General features: G+C 40.7%; 1 protein-coding gene across 1 annotated transcript; it reads right to left on the minus strand.

The window, feature by feature from the left end:
* Positions 1-523: 523 nt before the first annotated feature.
* LOC149282022 (alpha-N-acetylglucosaminidase-like) lies at positions 524-14979 on the minus strand. Its single transcript, XM_089498689.1, has 6 exons — positions 14570-14979; positions 7876-8023; positions 3971-4117; positions 3197-3282; positions 2728-2984; positions 524-1758 (listed from the first exon to the last, which is right to left on the minus strand). The coding sequence occupies exons 1-6, from the start codon at positions 14977-14979 to the stop codon at positions 524-526; spliced, it is 2283 nt and encodes a 760-aa protein (XP_089354815.1).
* Between the last annotated feature and the right edge of the window lie 584 nt (positions 14980-15563).

The raw sequence follows: 15563 nt of genomic DNA on the forward strand, positions 1-15563 counted from the left end.
TCTCAGCATGTATTAGCTTACCCATGCTTGTTTGCAGTGGCAGGGAGATCTCCCTGCATGTGAGACTGGGCTGTCTAAAATCATTCTTGACTTCTGTAAGCAGCAACCACCATCAGTGACTTTCTACTAAGAGATGAAGTGTAATGGCACTTGGTGCATGCTTCAGTAAACCCTTATCTGCTAAATACCCACTTGTGTATTTCCTTCCCACACGTGCCAATGAAAAAGAGGATTAATTGACATGATAGGTTGTTTACAAGGTGGCTGTCTACAACCTAATTTGCATGAACATTTCTGATGGCGGCGCTGGAAGGCTTTGTGTGGGAGGGAACACATTTAAAAATTACCTTCCAAAACAGAGATAAAAAAAATCTGTTATATTTAATACATTGAAATGTACAAAAATATAGAGTATACAAGTAGATTAGCCTTTTTTCTTTTTTTCGGTTTTTAATAGACTTGAGGATTATTTGACACAAAACCATGCCTTTCCATGTACTCACCCCCCCCCCGGGTTATATTTTTACTGCAGTGTAATTCTATGTTTCCGTCTACTATGACCAACCTTAACAATATGTGGATAATACTTCAGGAAAATATTTCTGACAATCTCTATAGTGTCTCCTGTTGGGTGGGAACTATAGACCTTTCCATTGTAGATAAAGCCCTTTTCAACTCTAAAGACAGCTTTGTTAAACTCTGTATGACTGAAGGGCACTTGCATGCTAAGACTCTCTACCAAGCACCACACAAAGAGACTCCACCGCTCCTGATAATAGTCTTGCACTAGTCCACCCAGTTGTTTATTGGCATAGTCCAATATATTACCATCAGGACCCCATAAAGTGAGCTGATTACGCGCATTCATGTCATACAAAGCAGCTTCATCTTTGGTGGATGCCATTAAACTAGCTGCTTCCAGCCAACGTCCAAGCAAGAACTGCGGCTGGCTGGAAAGGAGGGCATCAAGTTCGGGCAGGAGATCATAAACCAGAACACCACCTGCAGTCATTAGTTTCTGTAAATCCTGATGTTCATATGCAGACTTAATCTCCACATAGTATGCGGTTACTAGCTGCTGTACAGATTCCCTGGTAACATCTACCAGATCATACAAGAAGGTTTTACTGTTGGCCATTGTAGATGAAGCAGCATGCATGAGCCTCCAAGCCTCAAAGAGATCATTTTGCTCATAGCAAATTTCTGTGTTCATTTTTAAAGATGGTCGTCTGACTAGAGGGCTGTGGTTGTGGTCCTTCCAATTCTGTGTACAATTGTAGACACTACTCAGTAGCATCTGCCATGCTGCCCTGGCATTAGAATTTTTCTGACCATAACGCCTGTCTGCATAGCTGGAGATCCACTGAGTCAAATTGAGGGGTTCAGAACGCCAACCAATTTCATTCATCAACTCGTATATCATATCATTTTGCTCTATGCCTTCTGGAGTAAGCCCTGTGCCGACCATAGTGGAGTTTTGAAAAGAAATGGCATCAAATGGTCCTTTGTTGATACTTTCAACTTTCCCAAATAACCCATGGTTTCCTCCAAAGTTATGGAGCATGCACCAGATAAATGGTTGACCAAAAAATGATTGTGTGGTTCGGTAAGCTGGTGTAGTCTCTGCAAACAGATCCAGTACAATAATTCTTCCAATAGGTGCTCCATGTAGGAGGGCACGAACCTGTGCAGGCTTCCAAAATGATGGACTGTTAACAAATAGCCAGCCTTGCATCAGCCAAATGGCATCCGGATCCACTAATTTAAAAAAGACAAAAAAAAAAAAAAGTTAGTTACAACTTAATTCAATAGGCCCAAAAAAAAATAAAAAAAAAAATCTGCTATTGTATTGTGACATATGATTCTGCTGTCTGTCAATAAAAACCTTTAAATATGCTCCCTGCATGTGAATGTTAGTGTTCTTATTGTCTTTACAGATGTAAACCCGCATCTCCCTGATCTCCAATAGTCCATACTGGGAGTGCAAAGCTTCAGGTACCAACTAGAAAATAGCAAGTTCAATACAACAATTTTCTTACAAATGACAATGATGAAAATAACATTTGTGTGGTCTCTTGCTCTGAACATAAACTAATAACAATAATACAATCGCATGGTAGCAATTCATGGCCTCTGCAACACAATTTTACTTGATGGCAAAGAACATATTTTCTCTTGAGTTGCCTTTAAATGGAAACCCTATAGGAAAAAAGTATCCCAAAGTACTAAATATAGCGCTGTTTACAGTAATGTAGTTTAGCATTGAAAAAAAAACTTGGTTTTATCTCAGTTTGTTCCAACAAACTTTATATGCAGACTGCCATTTGCGATATTTTGAGTGACTTTTCCTGCTCATTCACCACACTGAGCTTATTCTTTACGGCAATACTAAAAAAGTCATCCACAGACTTTTGCTGGTCAAGGGGTCCTGCTGGGTCATTAACATTGAGCATTTACCACAGGCAGTATAATAATGGGCCAAGGTGTTTGGTTAGTAGACTGGGTTAAGTTAGCAGAACTAGAACGCATTTAAATAGCTAATATGCAGCTGCCCAAAAATATTATGCAAAAAAGCACAATTTTTTTTTTAACTAATCTGATACTAGTAATATATAATATTAACAACTATGCAGTTGCTATTTGTGGAGCTGTTCTAGTTGCAATAGAACACAGTGCTTTGTATGATCATCTCATTAAGGAACGATTTCCACCTGTATGCAGTCTTACCATCTGCCATGGATTTAAATATGGCACTGCTGATTGTTGACAAGTACGCTGGATCAGAAGAGGTGGGATTCATCTCATTAAAAGTGTCAGAGTTGTAAATGTGGTCAGTCCCAAACTCGCGGATCATCTCCCTCATAAAAAGGCCTCCTATCTTCAGGAAAAGAGGATCTTCAGGGTCCAGAAGGTAGCTGCAGGAATAGGTGCAGTTGAAACTGCTCCACCCACCAAGCCTGGTTACATTTACCGTAGGAAACACCCTGGAGAGAAAAGAATAGAAAACATTAGTCCTTAGACCTCCAGGCGGTGTCTTAAATGTAGATTTTATGTATAAAATAACCAAACATTTGTAAATGTTGCACTATACACCCTTAGCAGTTTATCATTCTAGTAAGCGTTAACTTTTTTAAGTCGAGCAGAGTGAAGCTCATCTGTAGCTTGCGGAATAACCAAGTCACATTGGTATTTATACCTTACAATGCTTTGTGGGATGTGTCCAGAAAATGCTGGTAATACTGTGATCATTCCTAGAGACCTCATTCTTTCCAGAATTTTATACTGCAATTAAAAAGAATCAAAATGAACATTAAGTTAATATTGCCATTATTTCAGCAGACTGCACAGAAACTCCAATAATTGAGATTCCTTCTCCTCTCATGATTTAGTCTTAATACTGTTGTCATAGCTATTTGAATTCAGATCACATACAGCGCATTCAAAAATAAAGATATTTTTACTGACAAGTGGAAAAAAATCCTGGTGTGTGTGTACGTAGGTGTAAAAATTTTGATTGAGGGTAATCCGAAAGGTGACAATTCCTTGTTAAGCAACGCATCGGCGTTTACAAAGACTAAGGTTTTATCAACAGAAGAAGAAAAAGAAATCAGATCCCAAAACAACGGTTCAGAATTCCTTTGCACATTGCTTTAGAGCCTCAGTTATGAACATATCACACAAATATCTTTACACATGTACATAAATACTGGGCTTTATGCAAGCCTAGGTCATTTGGACATCAGAAAATGAGCGATGACACTTGATTTAAGACTTTTACATCCTCAGGGTAATAAGCAAAAATCAATGCAAAACTCCATGTTTGTTTTACATAAAAAATCGTAAAGTACAATTAATACAATTTGTGAGTCATCTCTAATTTTTCTAAAACAGTATTGCGGTATGTTTTTCTAGGCTATTTATACAAATAATATTTTATACACTGATTCATAGTAGTATTTTAGCTCATTACCTGCAAGGACAACTGATTTTCCATCCATGAAGAAGACAGAGGGCCAGCCCAAGTGTGAATATTTCCCATTCGCCCCCAGGCCAAAAAAGCTGGTCCAGTGAAGAAGTTATCAATTTCTGATTGGTTCAGGCCCAAAGACAAATAAACCTAAGTTTACAAGAATAAAAAGAAAAGCAAGAATGAAGAACATGGGTTAAAGGGACAGTTTTGTTATTCCTTTAACTTAGGTCCAGTGGCACCCATAGTAGTGTTTTTACCTTGATGAGGCATTGAACTGTTCACAAGGTTCGCATGCTATTGTGTTAGATGCAATTTTAGTCTGATGTTTGGGGGGGAAATCTGTCCCTTTAATATTTACAAATCATAGTGTTGTAAAGCACCAAATAGTTTCTATGACCCCTATTTATGAAGAATTTAATCATATAACAGTTGCAAAGTCCTATAATAAATGATCTATTGAATGCTATCCTATACCACACTCTAGTGGTACACTTGGGAAAATACATTGAAGCTACTTAAAAATAATACTGGTCCCCAAACTCAGTTCTAATATGTGTGAGCAGGACTACCTGAACAAGGGCACCACTAATCCACTCCCATTTCACATATTAACATTTTATCATCCTTTTGGTCCCTTGTATATATATATATATATATATATATATATATATATATATATATATATATATATATATATATATATATATATATATACACACACACACACACACACACACACACACACAAGGACCACCATTGTATCTTCTATGAAAACTGTGTTCAACAAAACACATACATTTTATAACAACACACACTTGGAAAGACAGTCTTTGCTTAACGAGAACTGTTCCTGCAGGTGAGTTCTGTGTCTTTGTCCTGATGTTTGTTTAAGGTTTTAAAACCAGGCCATTATAATATCAAGAATATGCTTGTGTTGCCAAGGGTGTGAACGTTCTAATAATGCTGTATTTATATATATGCGTATCAAAATACCTGCTTGGTATCCAATCTGAAAAACATTGTGTTCCTGGAGAGCTGTCAGGAGGAGAAATGCAAAAATAAACAGACTGCTGGAGTAGCATTTGCTCATAAAACAAGTCTAGTCTAATCTATTTTCCCCTCCTGACAGCTCTCCAGCAACACAATGTTTGTTTGTTTTTTTAGCTTGGCCATCAACGGGGCCGCCCTCCGTAGTTTTGAGGCCGCTTAAAGAATAAATGCACTGGGTCTCCCAGATGACCCCTTTTCTCAGCAAAGATGGTGCAGACAAGCTGTTTGGGGGCGCTGGCAAGTCACTTGGGCACAAAGATGGTGCAGACAAGCCATTTGGGGACAAAAACATAATCGAAGTGTTGCAGGAGACACCTCTTAGCGACACCTCTACCAATTATATAAATTATAAGGAAGCCTTAGGAACATGCAGATTTCAGATTTAACAATATATTTATATCGTGATATACATACAGCCATTACCAAACATGAGCAGTCTCAGACAATTAACTCCCTCCAGATGGACCATTGTCTTAACTGACAAGAGTCCGTCTATAAAAACTTTTACAATAGAATGACTGGATACAAGCTCTCTTCTTCTTTTCTGTATAGAGAAATGGAGACTGGCAAAGAGTGAGATGGAGTAAGAGTATTAAAAAGCTTAGATAAAGGACACACGAAAGACAATGCATGTGCATACTTGCCAAAATTGAATTCTACATACAGCTCGACCTATATTATAACACATCATGCCCATGTTGCCAGGGGTGTGTGTGTGTGTGTGTGTGTGTGTGTAACAGGACAGGGTTCTGCTAATTTGTCATAATTTTAGTCATATCTCAGAGTATATTTTTTCTTTTTCGTCCAGTTGTTAATACATGTATAATTTACTGTGTTTTCCTATAATAATGTTGCCCATACCCTTGTTCCCATATGTCCCAGGTCACCTCTGCCCAGGTTTGAATCGATTGGTCAGTTAGAAGAGACATGCTCCCGTCACCTTCAAAGCCCTATTAGCAATTGATAGTGATAACCTAACCTATTTGTCCCCAAATACAAGTTGGTCTATTTTGTGCCTGAGCTCATGTTATGGTTTGGACCTTGTTTAGCCAGAGTATTACTTTGTTCCGAGGACTGGAGCGGCTACCCGTCTTATAGCTAGACAGAATGTGAGGAAGGCAGCCAGGGTGGTCCTACTACACCCATTGGTACCAGTTACAGTGTTGTGTCACATTCTGGCCAGATAACATCCCTTTCCCTCCCTATAGTTGCTGTTGTGCCATGCTTGATATTGGTTAGTTATGTGGAAAATTGTCAATGGACTCCTAAATAATGCACTGGTCAGGACTGTAAACAACCATGCATGACCTTAACATATCATACATGGTACTAAGATAACCACTGACAAGCAATTGGAAGCATGCTGTGGGTCGGCATGCCTTATATTATTGATCAAACGTCTTCAATTCAATCGAATGCAGCTTAGTAATCAAATTGATTTTGTAACAAAGAGAGAGGGACATCCAAATGTGCTATAAAAGAAGATACAACATTTTAATAATGCTTTGAAACATTGCATCTTTACCTCTAGGACTTGTTAATATTTAAGATGATGAAAAAAGGTACCGTATTTGCTCGATTATAAGACGAGGTTTTTTTCAGAGCAAATGCTCTGAAAAATACCCCTCGTCTTCTAATCGGGGTCGTCTTCTAATCAGACCTCAAATAGAGTCTGATTAGGAGACTAAGATCCAGATCCCCCGCACCGCTGCAGGGGACCTGGATCCTCCTGTCCCACCCCCCCCCCCATCATACACACTTACCGGTGCTTCCTGCTGTATTGCCGGGGCAGCGGGTTGACGTCTACGCGATCCGCGTAGACAACGTCCGCTGCAGCCGGAAGGAGGTGTGGCTAGCAGCGGGGGTTGTCTGCGTCCGTCGCGTAGACCTTCCCCGACTGTCAGAGATCTCTGATCTCTGACAGCCGGGGAAAGTATACGCGACGGACGCATACAAACCCCCGCTGCCAACTCCACCTCCTTCCGGCTGCAGCAGAAGGCGACGTCAACCCGCTGCCCCGGCTGGAAGCACCGGTAAGAGAGGGGAGAGAGGGGAGAGAGGAGAGAGGAGAGGAGAGGGGAGGGGAGGGGGGGGAGAGAGTGTGTGTGTGTGTGTTAGTTAAATGGGGGCATAGGGCATTTCTGGAGTGGCGTTAAGGGGGCATTTAATAGAGCACTCTGCCTCCTGAAATGCCTTATACCTCCCTATATGCCACTCTGCCCCATAATATGCCTTTTAACCCCCTAAATGCCAGAGTGGCATATAGGGGTATAAGGCATTTCTGGAGGCAGAGTGCTCTATACAATGCCTTTTAACTCCCTTAATGCCACTCTGCCTCCTGAAATGCCTTATACCTCCCTATATGCCACTCTGCCCCATAATATGCATTTTAACCCCCTAAATGCCAGAATGGGATATAGGGGTATAAGGCATTTCTGGAGGCAGAGTGGCATATAGGGGGTCAAAAGGCATACCATGGGGCACAGTGGCATATAGAGGGTTAAAAGGCATATCATGGGCCACAGTGCCATATTGGTGTGGCAAGCCTGGGGGCAGATGTGCGTAACTGGGGGACAGGCTGGAAAATACAAGAAATAAAAACAAAAAAAATATTTTTCTCAATCATAGCTTTTATTAAAAAAAATAGTTTACATGAATTAACATTTACTGGTAAAACTTTTTTCCTTTAGGGTCGTCTTATATTCAGGCTTTTTCTTTTTTCCTAAGTTAATATTCAGATTTTGGGGGGTCGTCTTATAATCAGGGTCGTCTTATAATCGAGCAAATACGGTAAATTAATCCTATATAAAATAACTTTGTACACAAATTTGCTGTGTCATTGAAAAAAAACCTACCCGTTGCCAAATAGCTTCTTGACCTGTGAAAGCCAGTGGCATATTAATGCCATTGAGGGCCATCCAGTCTATTTCCTTTTCCCAGCGAGTCCAATCCCACCAGACGAATGAGTAACTGGAGGTGCAGACATTTTGATAGTAACGGAACCTGAAAGCAAAGGAACCCATGAGAACTACAAAACTGCTGCCACTTATACAAAACTTCTGGAAAGGACACAACCTTAGCCTTCATCTGAGGATAAACATAAAAAGGAATTATACTAGACATTTTAGATGTTTGTTAACCGATTACATAAACTATTATAGGAATCTAATGTTGCAGTTAATGATATCTCAATAAAAATATACATTTGTATGTAGTTTTTATTTTCTTAATGAACTGCCTGATGGAATATGATGGTGCTTATATATATATATATATATATATATATATAAAAAAAATCAATAAATCCTAATAAGATATGGTACTGCAACATATATTTTGAGAACAACATGGACAGTTGTCCATTTATTTACATAATTAAAAAAAAAAAGAAGAAAATCTATGTTTAGCACACAACTCGTCGTTAGTGACTTTCATGTGTATACAACCCTCTACATCAGGGGCGTCCAACATGCGGCTCGAGGTGCGGCCCGCGTGAGATCGGCAGCCAGGATTACAAGAGCCCTGCTGCTTACTTGTGGGAGGGTCTATTCTCTGCTTCAGTCCTGCTTCCTCTGTGGGGAGAACGAGAGAGGCCGCGCCCCCTGCTGAAGTCTGTGTGCGGCATCGAGAGCTGTAGAGCAGGTAAGGGGGTGGGGGAGGGTGTGTGAATGAGTATGTCTGATTGAGGGAATGATTCTGTGAATGAATGAATGTGTGTGTGTGATAGCATGGATGTGTAAGTGCTGGAACCTAGGCATGATGGGACTGTGATTGCTGTTAGCAATCACACTCCTATCATGCCAAGTCAGCCAGGACATGCTGAAACCTGGCTAGTTGCCCCCTTGTGTATTGATGCTGCCAGCAGTAAGGGGTCTGCACTTACAGCCACCCTGTACCAGCATATACTGGCTGATTTGGGATGATAGGAGTGTGATTGCTAACAGCTAACAGCAATCTGCTAACAGCAATCACAGTCCCATCATGCCTAGGTTCCAGCATTCACTGGTTGCCTGAGTATAAAAAGAGTGTGTTTGCTGTTAGCAATCACACTCCTATCATGCCAAGTCATATTGTTGATTTTTTTGTCCAATTGTGGTGTATTACTTTTAATAAAAGTGTGGTTACACACTAAAATTGGACAAAAAATACAATGCCCAGCCAACCAGTACATGCTGGAATCTGGGTATGCCTGAGATTGCTGTTAACAATCATAATATATAATTTTTTTGTACAATTTTGGTGTGTAACTTACTTTTATTAAAAGTGTGTGAGGGGGTCACTTTCAGTTTCGGCTAAGTGAACCCTGAATTTTCGGTTTTGGTCCAGAATTTTCATTTTAGTGCATCCCTAAAATAAATAGAACTATTTTATTTTTACTTATCGAGAATCCTGAATTTGTAGGCCCAGAAATCCCAGAAATCAGTGAGAGGAAAAGTAAAGGTTTTGTGTCATTTACTTTATTTTAATCTGCATATTTTATTAAAGGCCATATTTTCTCTCAGTGAAAAATGAGTGCGGCCCTCGCACGTATACAATTCTGATGAAGTTGCCCACTGCAGAAAAAACTTGGACACCCCTGCTCTACATAAAGCGTATACCTTAACTTTACCAAGTAGAACTATTTGGCTTGTGTTATTCCAATGTATTACTTTATGTAACAAATGTATCAAGAAACAACCACCAAATTGCTCTCATAATGATCATTGGCTCTCCAGCAGTTTGAACTACAACAGAGCCTTAACTGACAGACCTGGAAGCACCCTTGACTTAAATTTCAGGGATGGATTTTTACGGGAGTACATTGTTGACTGTGATACAAACAGAAACAAACATTAACCCATAAAAGGACATGGTTGGATCATCGAGAGGGGTTAACACTGCACAATCGCACTCATGGAGTTAAGCCTCAATGATTGCTCCTGTAGGAGCGATGAGAGGCTAATGCAGGGCTCTTCCTGTTAGTGGTCAGCAGCAGCACCTCAGTGGTCACCACAATTTTGGCGAACTGGGAGTGAATGTCTTTTGTTGCGAAGGGATTCATTATAACTCACCACCAGTCATGTCCATCGCTAGCTCTGGAAATGCTCTAAGCAGGTCTGTTTAGACACCCGTGTTAACGTGTGGAAAACATTCTCATTGATTTTACATTCATGCCACTGATTGGCTGCTTCAAGTCACTAATTAGCTCCAAGAAATGTCAAACTATGGTGGAGGAGGGCAGCTGCTGCAGAATGACTGTCTCTTCTGTGTCAATTAAGTGCTTTATTTTTATTCCTTTTTAGAAGAAAATATACTGAAGTACTTTAATATATATACTTCTATTGTGCGGTTGTAAGGAACACTAAACAGTCCCTTTAAACTTAATGGAAACCCTACCCTTGCCAATAGCATGGAAGCTTGTTTGAAATGGTAACGAGATGTCAGAAAAATAGTAGGGAATGAGCAAAGATTATTATTGATTATTTATAAAGTGTACAGCAGCAACAGTGAAAAACATTCTAAACATCAAGGCTTACTAATCTTCAAGAGATACCCTCTGCTCCCTGCTATGATTTACAAGACCATGAATTACACTTTGAAATGATTCCAGATGTCAATTAAATGGGAAGAATGTCCACAAAAATGTTCAAAGCTCTGTTATTTATCGTTTGAATGTAGGCAAGTGATCTCTCTATCAGGACCCTAGACAAGGATTTGACTTAAAACAAATGTTTTACTTGAAACCACACTTATTTAGAACAGATCTTTTACTGAAGGCAGGAAATACAGTGCCTTGCAAGAGTATTCACCCCCTTGGCATTTTTCCTATTTTGTTGGGGGGTGTATAATTTGATTTATACAACATGCCTACCACTTTGAAGATGCTAAATATTTTAATTGTGAAACAAACAAGAAATAAGACAAAAAAACAAAACCAGAAAAAATACTCAATAGAGCATAACTATTCAACCCCTACTGCAGATAACACGTGGGGAGAGAAGTTAGCATCTGTTGTATGGTAAACATGGTAGAATAAAACTGAGCTTTATGCAACAACAACAACTGTCAGGCCCCATCCTTGATTCCAGTCTTGCTCTTTGTTTCAGCTCTGTTTCCTTTATAAGGTGTGCCCCACCCATGTGTTCTGTTTGTCTCAGTCAGCAGTCTAAAGGTATGTCCTTCTTGGTTTTGTGTATAGATTCAATGTTCAGTTTATTAGTACTTCCCTAGGCAGGGTTTAGCGTTAGGACCCACCGAATATTGGAGTACTTTGACGTAGTGGTGGGCTAAGCATACTATGGCCATAAGATGTGACGGAATCTCCAATTGTTATCTTGTAGTCCTAGGCTAGTTCCTGTATTAAGGTGTGTCAGTTTGTGATGCAACCTCTATCTCCGGTAGAGGGGTGTCCTCTATCTCCGGTAGAGGGGTGTCCTCTATCTCCGGTAGAGGGGTGTCCTCTATCTCCGGTAGAGGGGTGTCCTGTCCTTTTCATGTCAGATCTTGAGTATTCCTTGTCTTGTTCCCTGTTATACCCTGTATTATGTATGTCTTGTCCGGTTTTGTTTATTGCTTGGTCTCCCTTGCTCGCTATGTTTCTCCTGTACTCTGCTTAACTTCCATACTCCTAGTCTGCAGCATCCTGCACATGATTCTAGTGCTATGTTTCATGCCTGCTCCAGGGTGCCTGCAGGATATCTCCAAGTTCTGGTTGACATCAGCTGCTGGATCTGCTGTCAGGGCACTGGTATGTGGTTGCACAACCCTACATACCCACCCGGCAGAGTGCAGTCGCCCTGCACCACGCCCTGTCTGTTACTGCACAATAACTCCTGAACACCATCTTTAGGTGCTCTGGGTCATTACAGTCGTCAACGAATATGATCCAAGCTGCAGATGCAAGATTGTGAATGCTACAATATGCAAGGCCAAACCTTGAGAGTTAATACGCATACTATTTTTTTTCTTCAACATTGTTTTCAAAGTTCTACAAGGAAATGCCCAAGGGAAAAAAGAAATGTAACGTTCTTTGGAGAAAGAAAAACGGAGATGAGACTTTGCAAGTCACGTGCCAGGTCTCAGAACTGGAAAAGGAACTGAAACCAAAGTACAACACCCCACATAACTGTTCAGTGCCTTGTACATAGCATCCAGCGAGCTGAAAAATTGCAAAGGGACATCACATCTATGTGCACATTGGACAAAGAATATACAACTATAAACATTGTATAAATGTTTTCAGTCTTTTTTTTCCCTGCAGCTCCACTTCTTCTCTGGCCTCTTCTTCTGTCTTCTTTCTTTGTCCGATTCTCTCCAGCATCAGCTCCACTAACCAGGACTTGCGGAGCGCTTACTCAAAAGGGCGCAGCCTCCATGGACACATCCTCTCCCCTGATTGGAGGAACATGGAGAGACTGACCACGTGTCACGTGCCGTGGCTCTGCTGCTTTTGTGGTAGTACTCCAAGAGGCCTGGACAACAGAGCTGATCCTGGGGAGAAGCAGACAAAGAAAGAAGAGGGGCACCTGCAGGAAAGGAGACAGAGACAGGGAGGCAGTCTGCAGAGAAAGGAGGGAGACATTGAGAGGGGGAATTTCCAGGAGACTTTGCCGCTCCAAGCGCCTTTTTTTTTTTTTTTTTGCGGGAGGAGAGAGAGGGCGCCAAGTGGTTTTCGCTTATCAAGTTTTCAGTACCCGCTCGGTGCCCCTCTCTCTCCTCTGCGAGCCCTCTAGCTCGGTGCCAGCTTATAATGCTGAGCACCACAATATGACGTCATTTCCGGCGCTCAACAGTAAAGCAGCGCACACCGTGGCAGAGCAGGGAGACTCGCCGCAGGACTGCTGAAAGGTAAGTGAAATACAAAGGGGGGGGGGGGATAGGGTAGATAATAGGGAGAGGAAGGGTAAATAATGACCCCTGGCGTTGGCAGGGGGTGGCGGCAGCGGCATTTTAAACTTCGCCCCAGGCGGCATTATGTCTTGGGCCGGCCCTGACTGTACACCACCAGTTCAACAGTTTTTGTTAACAGACTAAGACTTTTCTGTTACAAGAGCCTGTACAGCTTGCAACTGCTGCAAATGCAATAAGTGTTTCCTTTATTGCTACAGATGAACGTGTTTATGATACTTAGTACACTGTATGTTAGGACCACTAGACTCCACTTAATCATAATACACTACACTTATTTTGTCTTCTGTCCCAAGAACCTAACCAACTTGTGATATACTACGGCAGAGATGCGAGGATGGCCCCACAGAAGGAAGTTGGTGTATAGGAGAATGTGGCTTTTATTGGCTATTGTTTTGTCTTTTTTTCAGCCAAAATTACTGTTACCTTGGCTCACCCTTCTGTAGAACATAATTATTTTTAAAAGATGCAATCATTCTGAATTACCATAACCAATATGAACACATGCCTTCTTGAAGACAAACACTTGCGATTATCTATTGTAATTTCTATTGGCCAAAGAGAACAGCTTGTTTTAATGGGTGTGAATTAGCAGACATGGATTTGGAGTCTATTCAATGAAATGAGAGTTAGCAGGAAAGTAGTGGTTTCGACTTATCAACTGCAATGTGCATTATGAAGGGTTAACCCCATGAGCCATATTTGCTGGTCATGTATAAATGAAAAATTACATCAGATTTCTTGAACATCACATCATGAAGTGAAATAAGCATTACGGCAAAGGATTTCGCCTTTTCTGTAACCTTGGGACCTATGGGTAACTAGTTATGTAATTTAGACAAATAATCCATAAACTATATTATTTTCTTCATATAAATATTACCAGAGCCATTGAATGCTCATATTCACCCATATTTAAACATTCTGAGTTCCTAGAAATAAAGATATTGGGAAAAAAAATATCTTTGGTTTATGATTCACCTAGTCATTTATCACATACCGATACACTTATTCTACATATGTTGTAGAAATAAAGGACAGAAGAATTTGGGTTCCCAAGAGGGACACTTGGTTGCTATAGTTATTTCCACATAGGCAGAAGATGTACAATTAAGAGACCTACAGCAAATATATTAAGCAGGGAAATTCCCACAGCCTGTCCTATTGAGATAACCTCACAGAGGGGGGAATAAGTGGACATAGAGCCAAAAATCAAGTTCAATATGATATCCATATATACAAAAAAAGAGGGGTAAAATCTTATTCTCAGGTGAACTCCCATTAAATAGGTTAATACTCGAAACGACAATTCTACTAATAAAATGTCTGTTGCTGAAGATTTCTCTTTAAATACTATCGCAACCAAAGAGTTTTAAGTTTACATTCAGTTAATGTTCATATTCTTAGAATTTAAAGATGAAAACATGAAATTCTACACAAACAGAACGATACATAGCTTGCGCTATAACTCCGTATAACAAGTCTCTCCGCGAAAGCAATTGTCTGCTGGAAATCTTGTCCTAGAAATAACAGGATTTTTGTTGTATTTTGGGAAACGAAGGTAGATATTCTTGCACTTTTCTAACGCTAGATCCCTGCAGCCTTTACTGTCAGATACACAGCGCTCCACTCACAGCGATCCAAATAGTGAATAGTCATTACCTGTTTGGTGTTTTAACCGTAACTGTTGAAGCCACCGATGGAAGAGTAGAAGGAAGCTGCAGCTGAACTCCAGACCATGAGATGTGGCATCCACAGTAGTATTTCAAGTAATAGTAACATCCCGTGGCAGCTGCCACACCGCTGCTCCCGGCAACAGACACCTTTCCGGCGCCCAGCGAGCTCAGCTGATAAGTGTCCAGACCATCCTTGCCAGCTAAAGAGGCATTTACAGTTACTAGAAACTCTTTCGCTCGGTCGCCGATCAACCTTTGTAGCAAATCTCGTACCGCGCCGGTCTGCACATCATCGCTTTTCTGTGGTTTTAAGTGGGAGAGGGTTTGGAATACACGTCCTGGGAAGACTTCTCCAAAGGAAGCATGGAGAATGAAAAACAGCAAAAGTGTCTGCATTCTAGAACAAGATCCAGCTCAGGTCTCTTCTCTAGAATGTAGAGCGGAGCTCAATATCTGATCTCTCTAGTCTTAGGACTTGGCTCTTTGCCTATCTTCATAATATTCCATAGAGGTATGAAGTCCCAACAGAGCGATATGACGTGCGATATACCACCTCATTGCCTCTTACCCAACATTTCCTGATCGTTGTTGAATGAAATGCCACGCCTGATTGGTCTGCTGAGCTGCCATTTTATTGGTTGAATGGAACACCCCGTTTACAGCGAGGATCCGATTGGCCTGCAGACCTCATGTATAGAGCAGGCGTGGATTTTTGAAAGGTTGGTTTAATGTTATATCCACTTTCTTCAATAATAGCGCATTTCCTCATGACACAAGAAATCATCTTTATCGCGTCCCTCTTACAAGTCGCAACAATTAATGCAAAAACTGAAAATAAAATGTATCAGCGCCAGCAGGCGGTTGAAAGAGACTCTAGAAAGACATGATGTTTCTTACAAGTAGTTTCTTATGCAAATTACTAGTTTTTCAATTCCACATTCCTTTGATGTTTTATGACGAATCTGCAAACGATTATGTGA

The sequence above is a fragment of the Sceloporus occidentalis genome, unplaced genomic scaffold (genome assembly GCF_023333645.1).
Source record: "Sceloporus occidentalis isolate IW3139 unplaced genomic scaffold, rSceOcc1.0.p SCAF_124, whole genome shotgun sequence".
Classification (NCBI taxonomy): domain Eukaryota; kingdom Metazoa; phylum Chordata; class Lepidosauria; order Squamata; family Phrynosomatidae; genus Sceloporus; species Sceloporus occidentalis.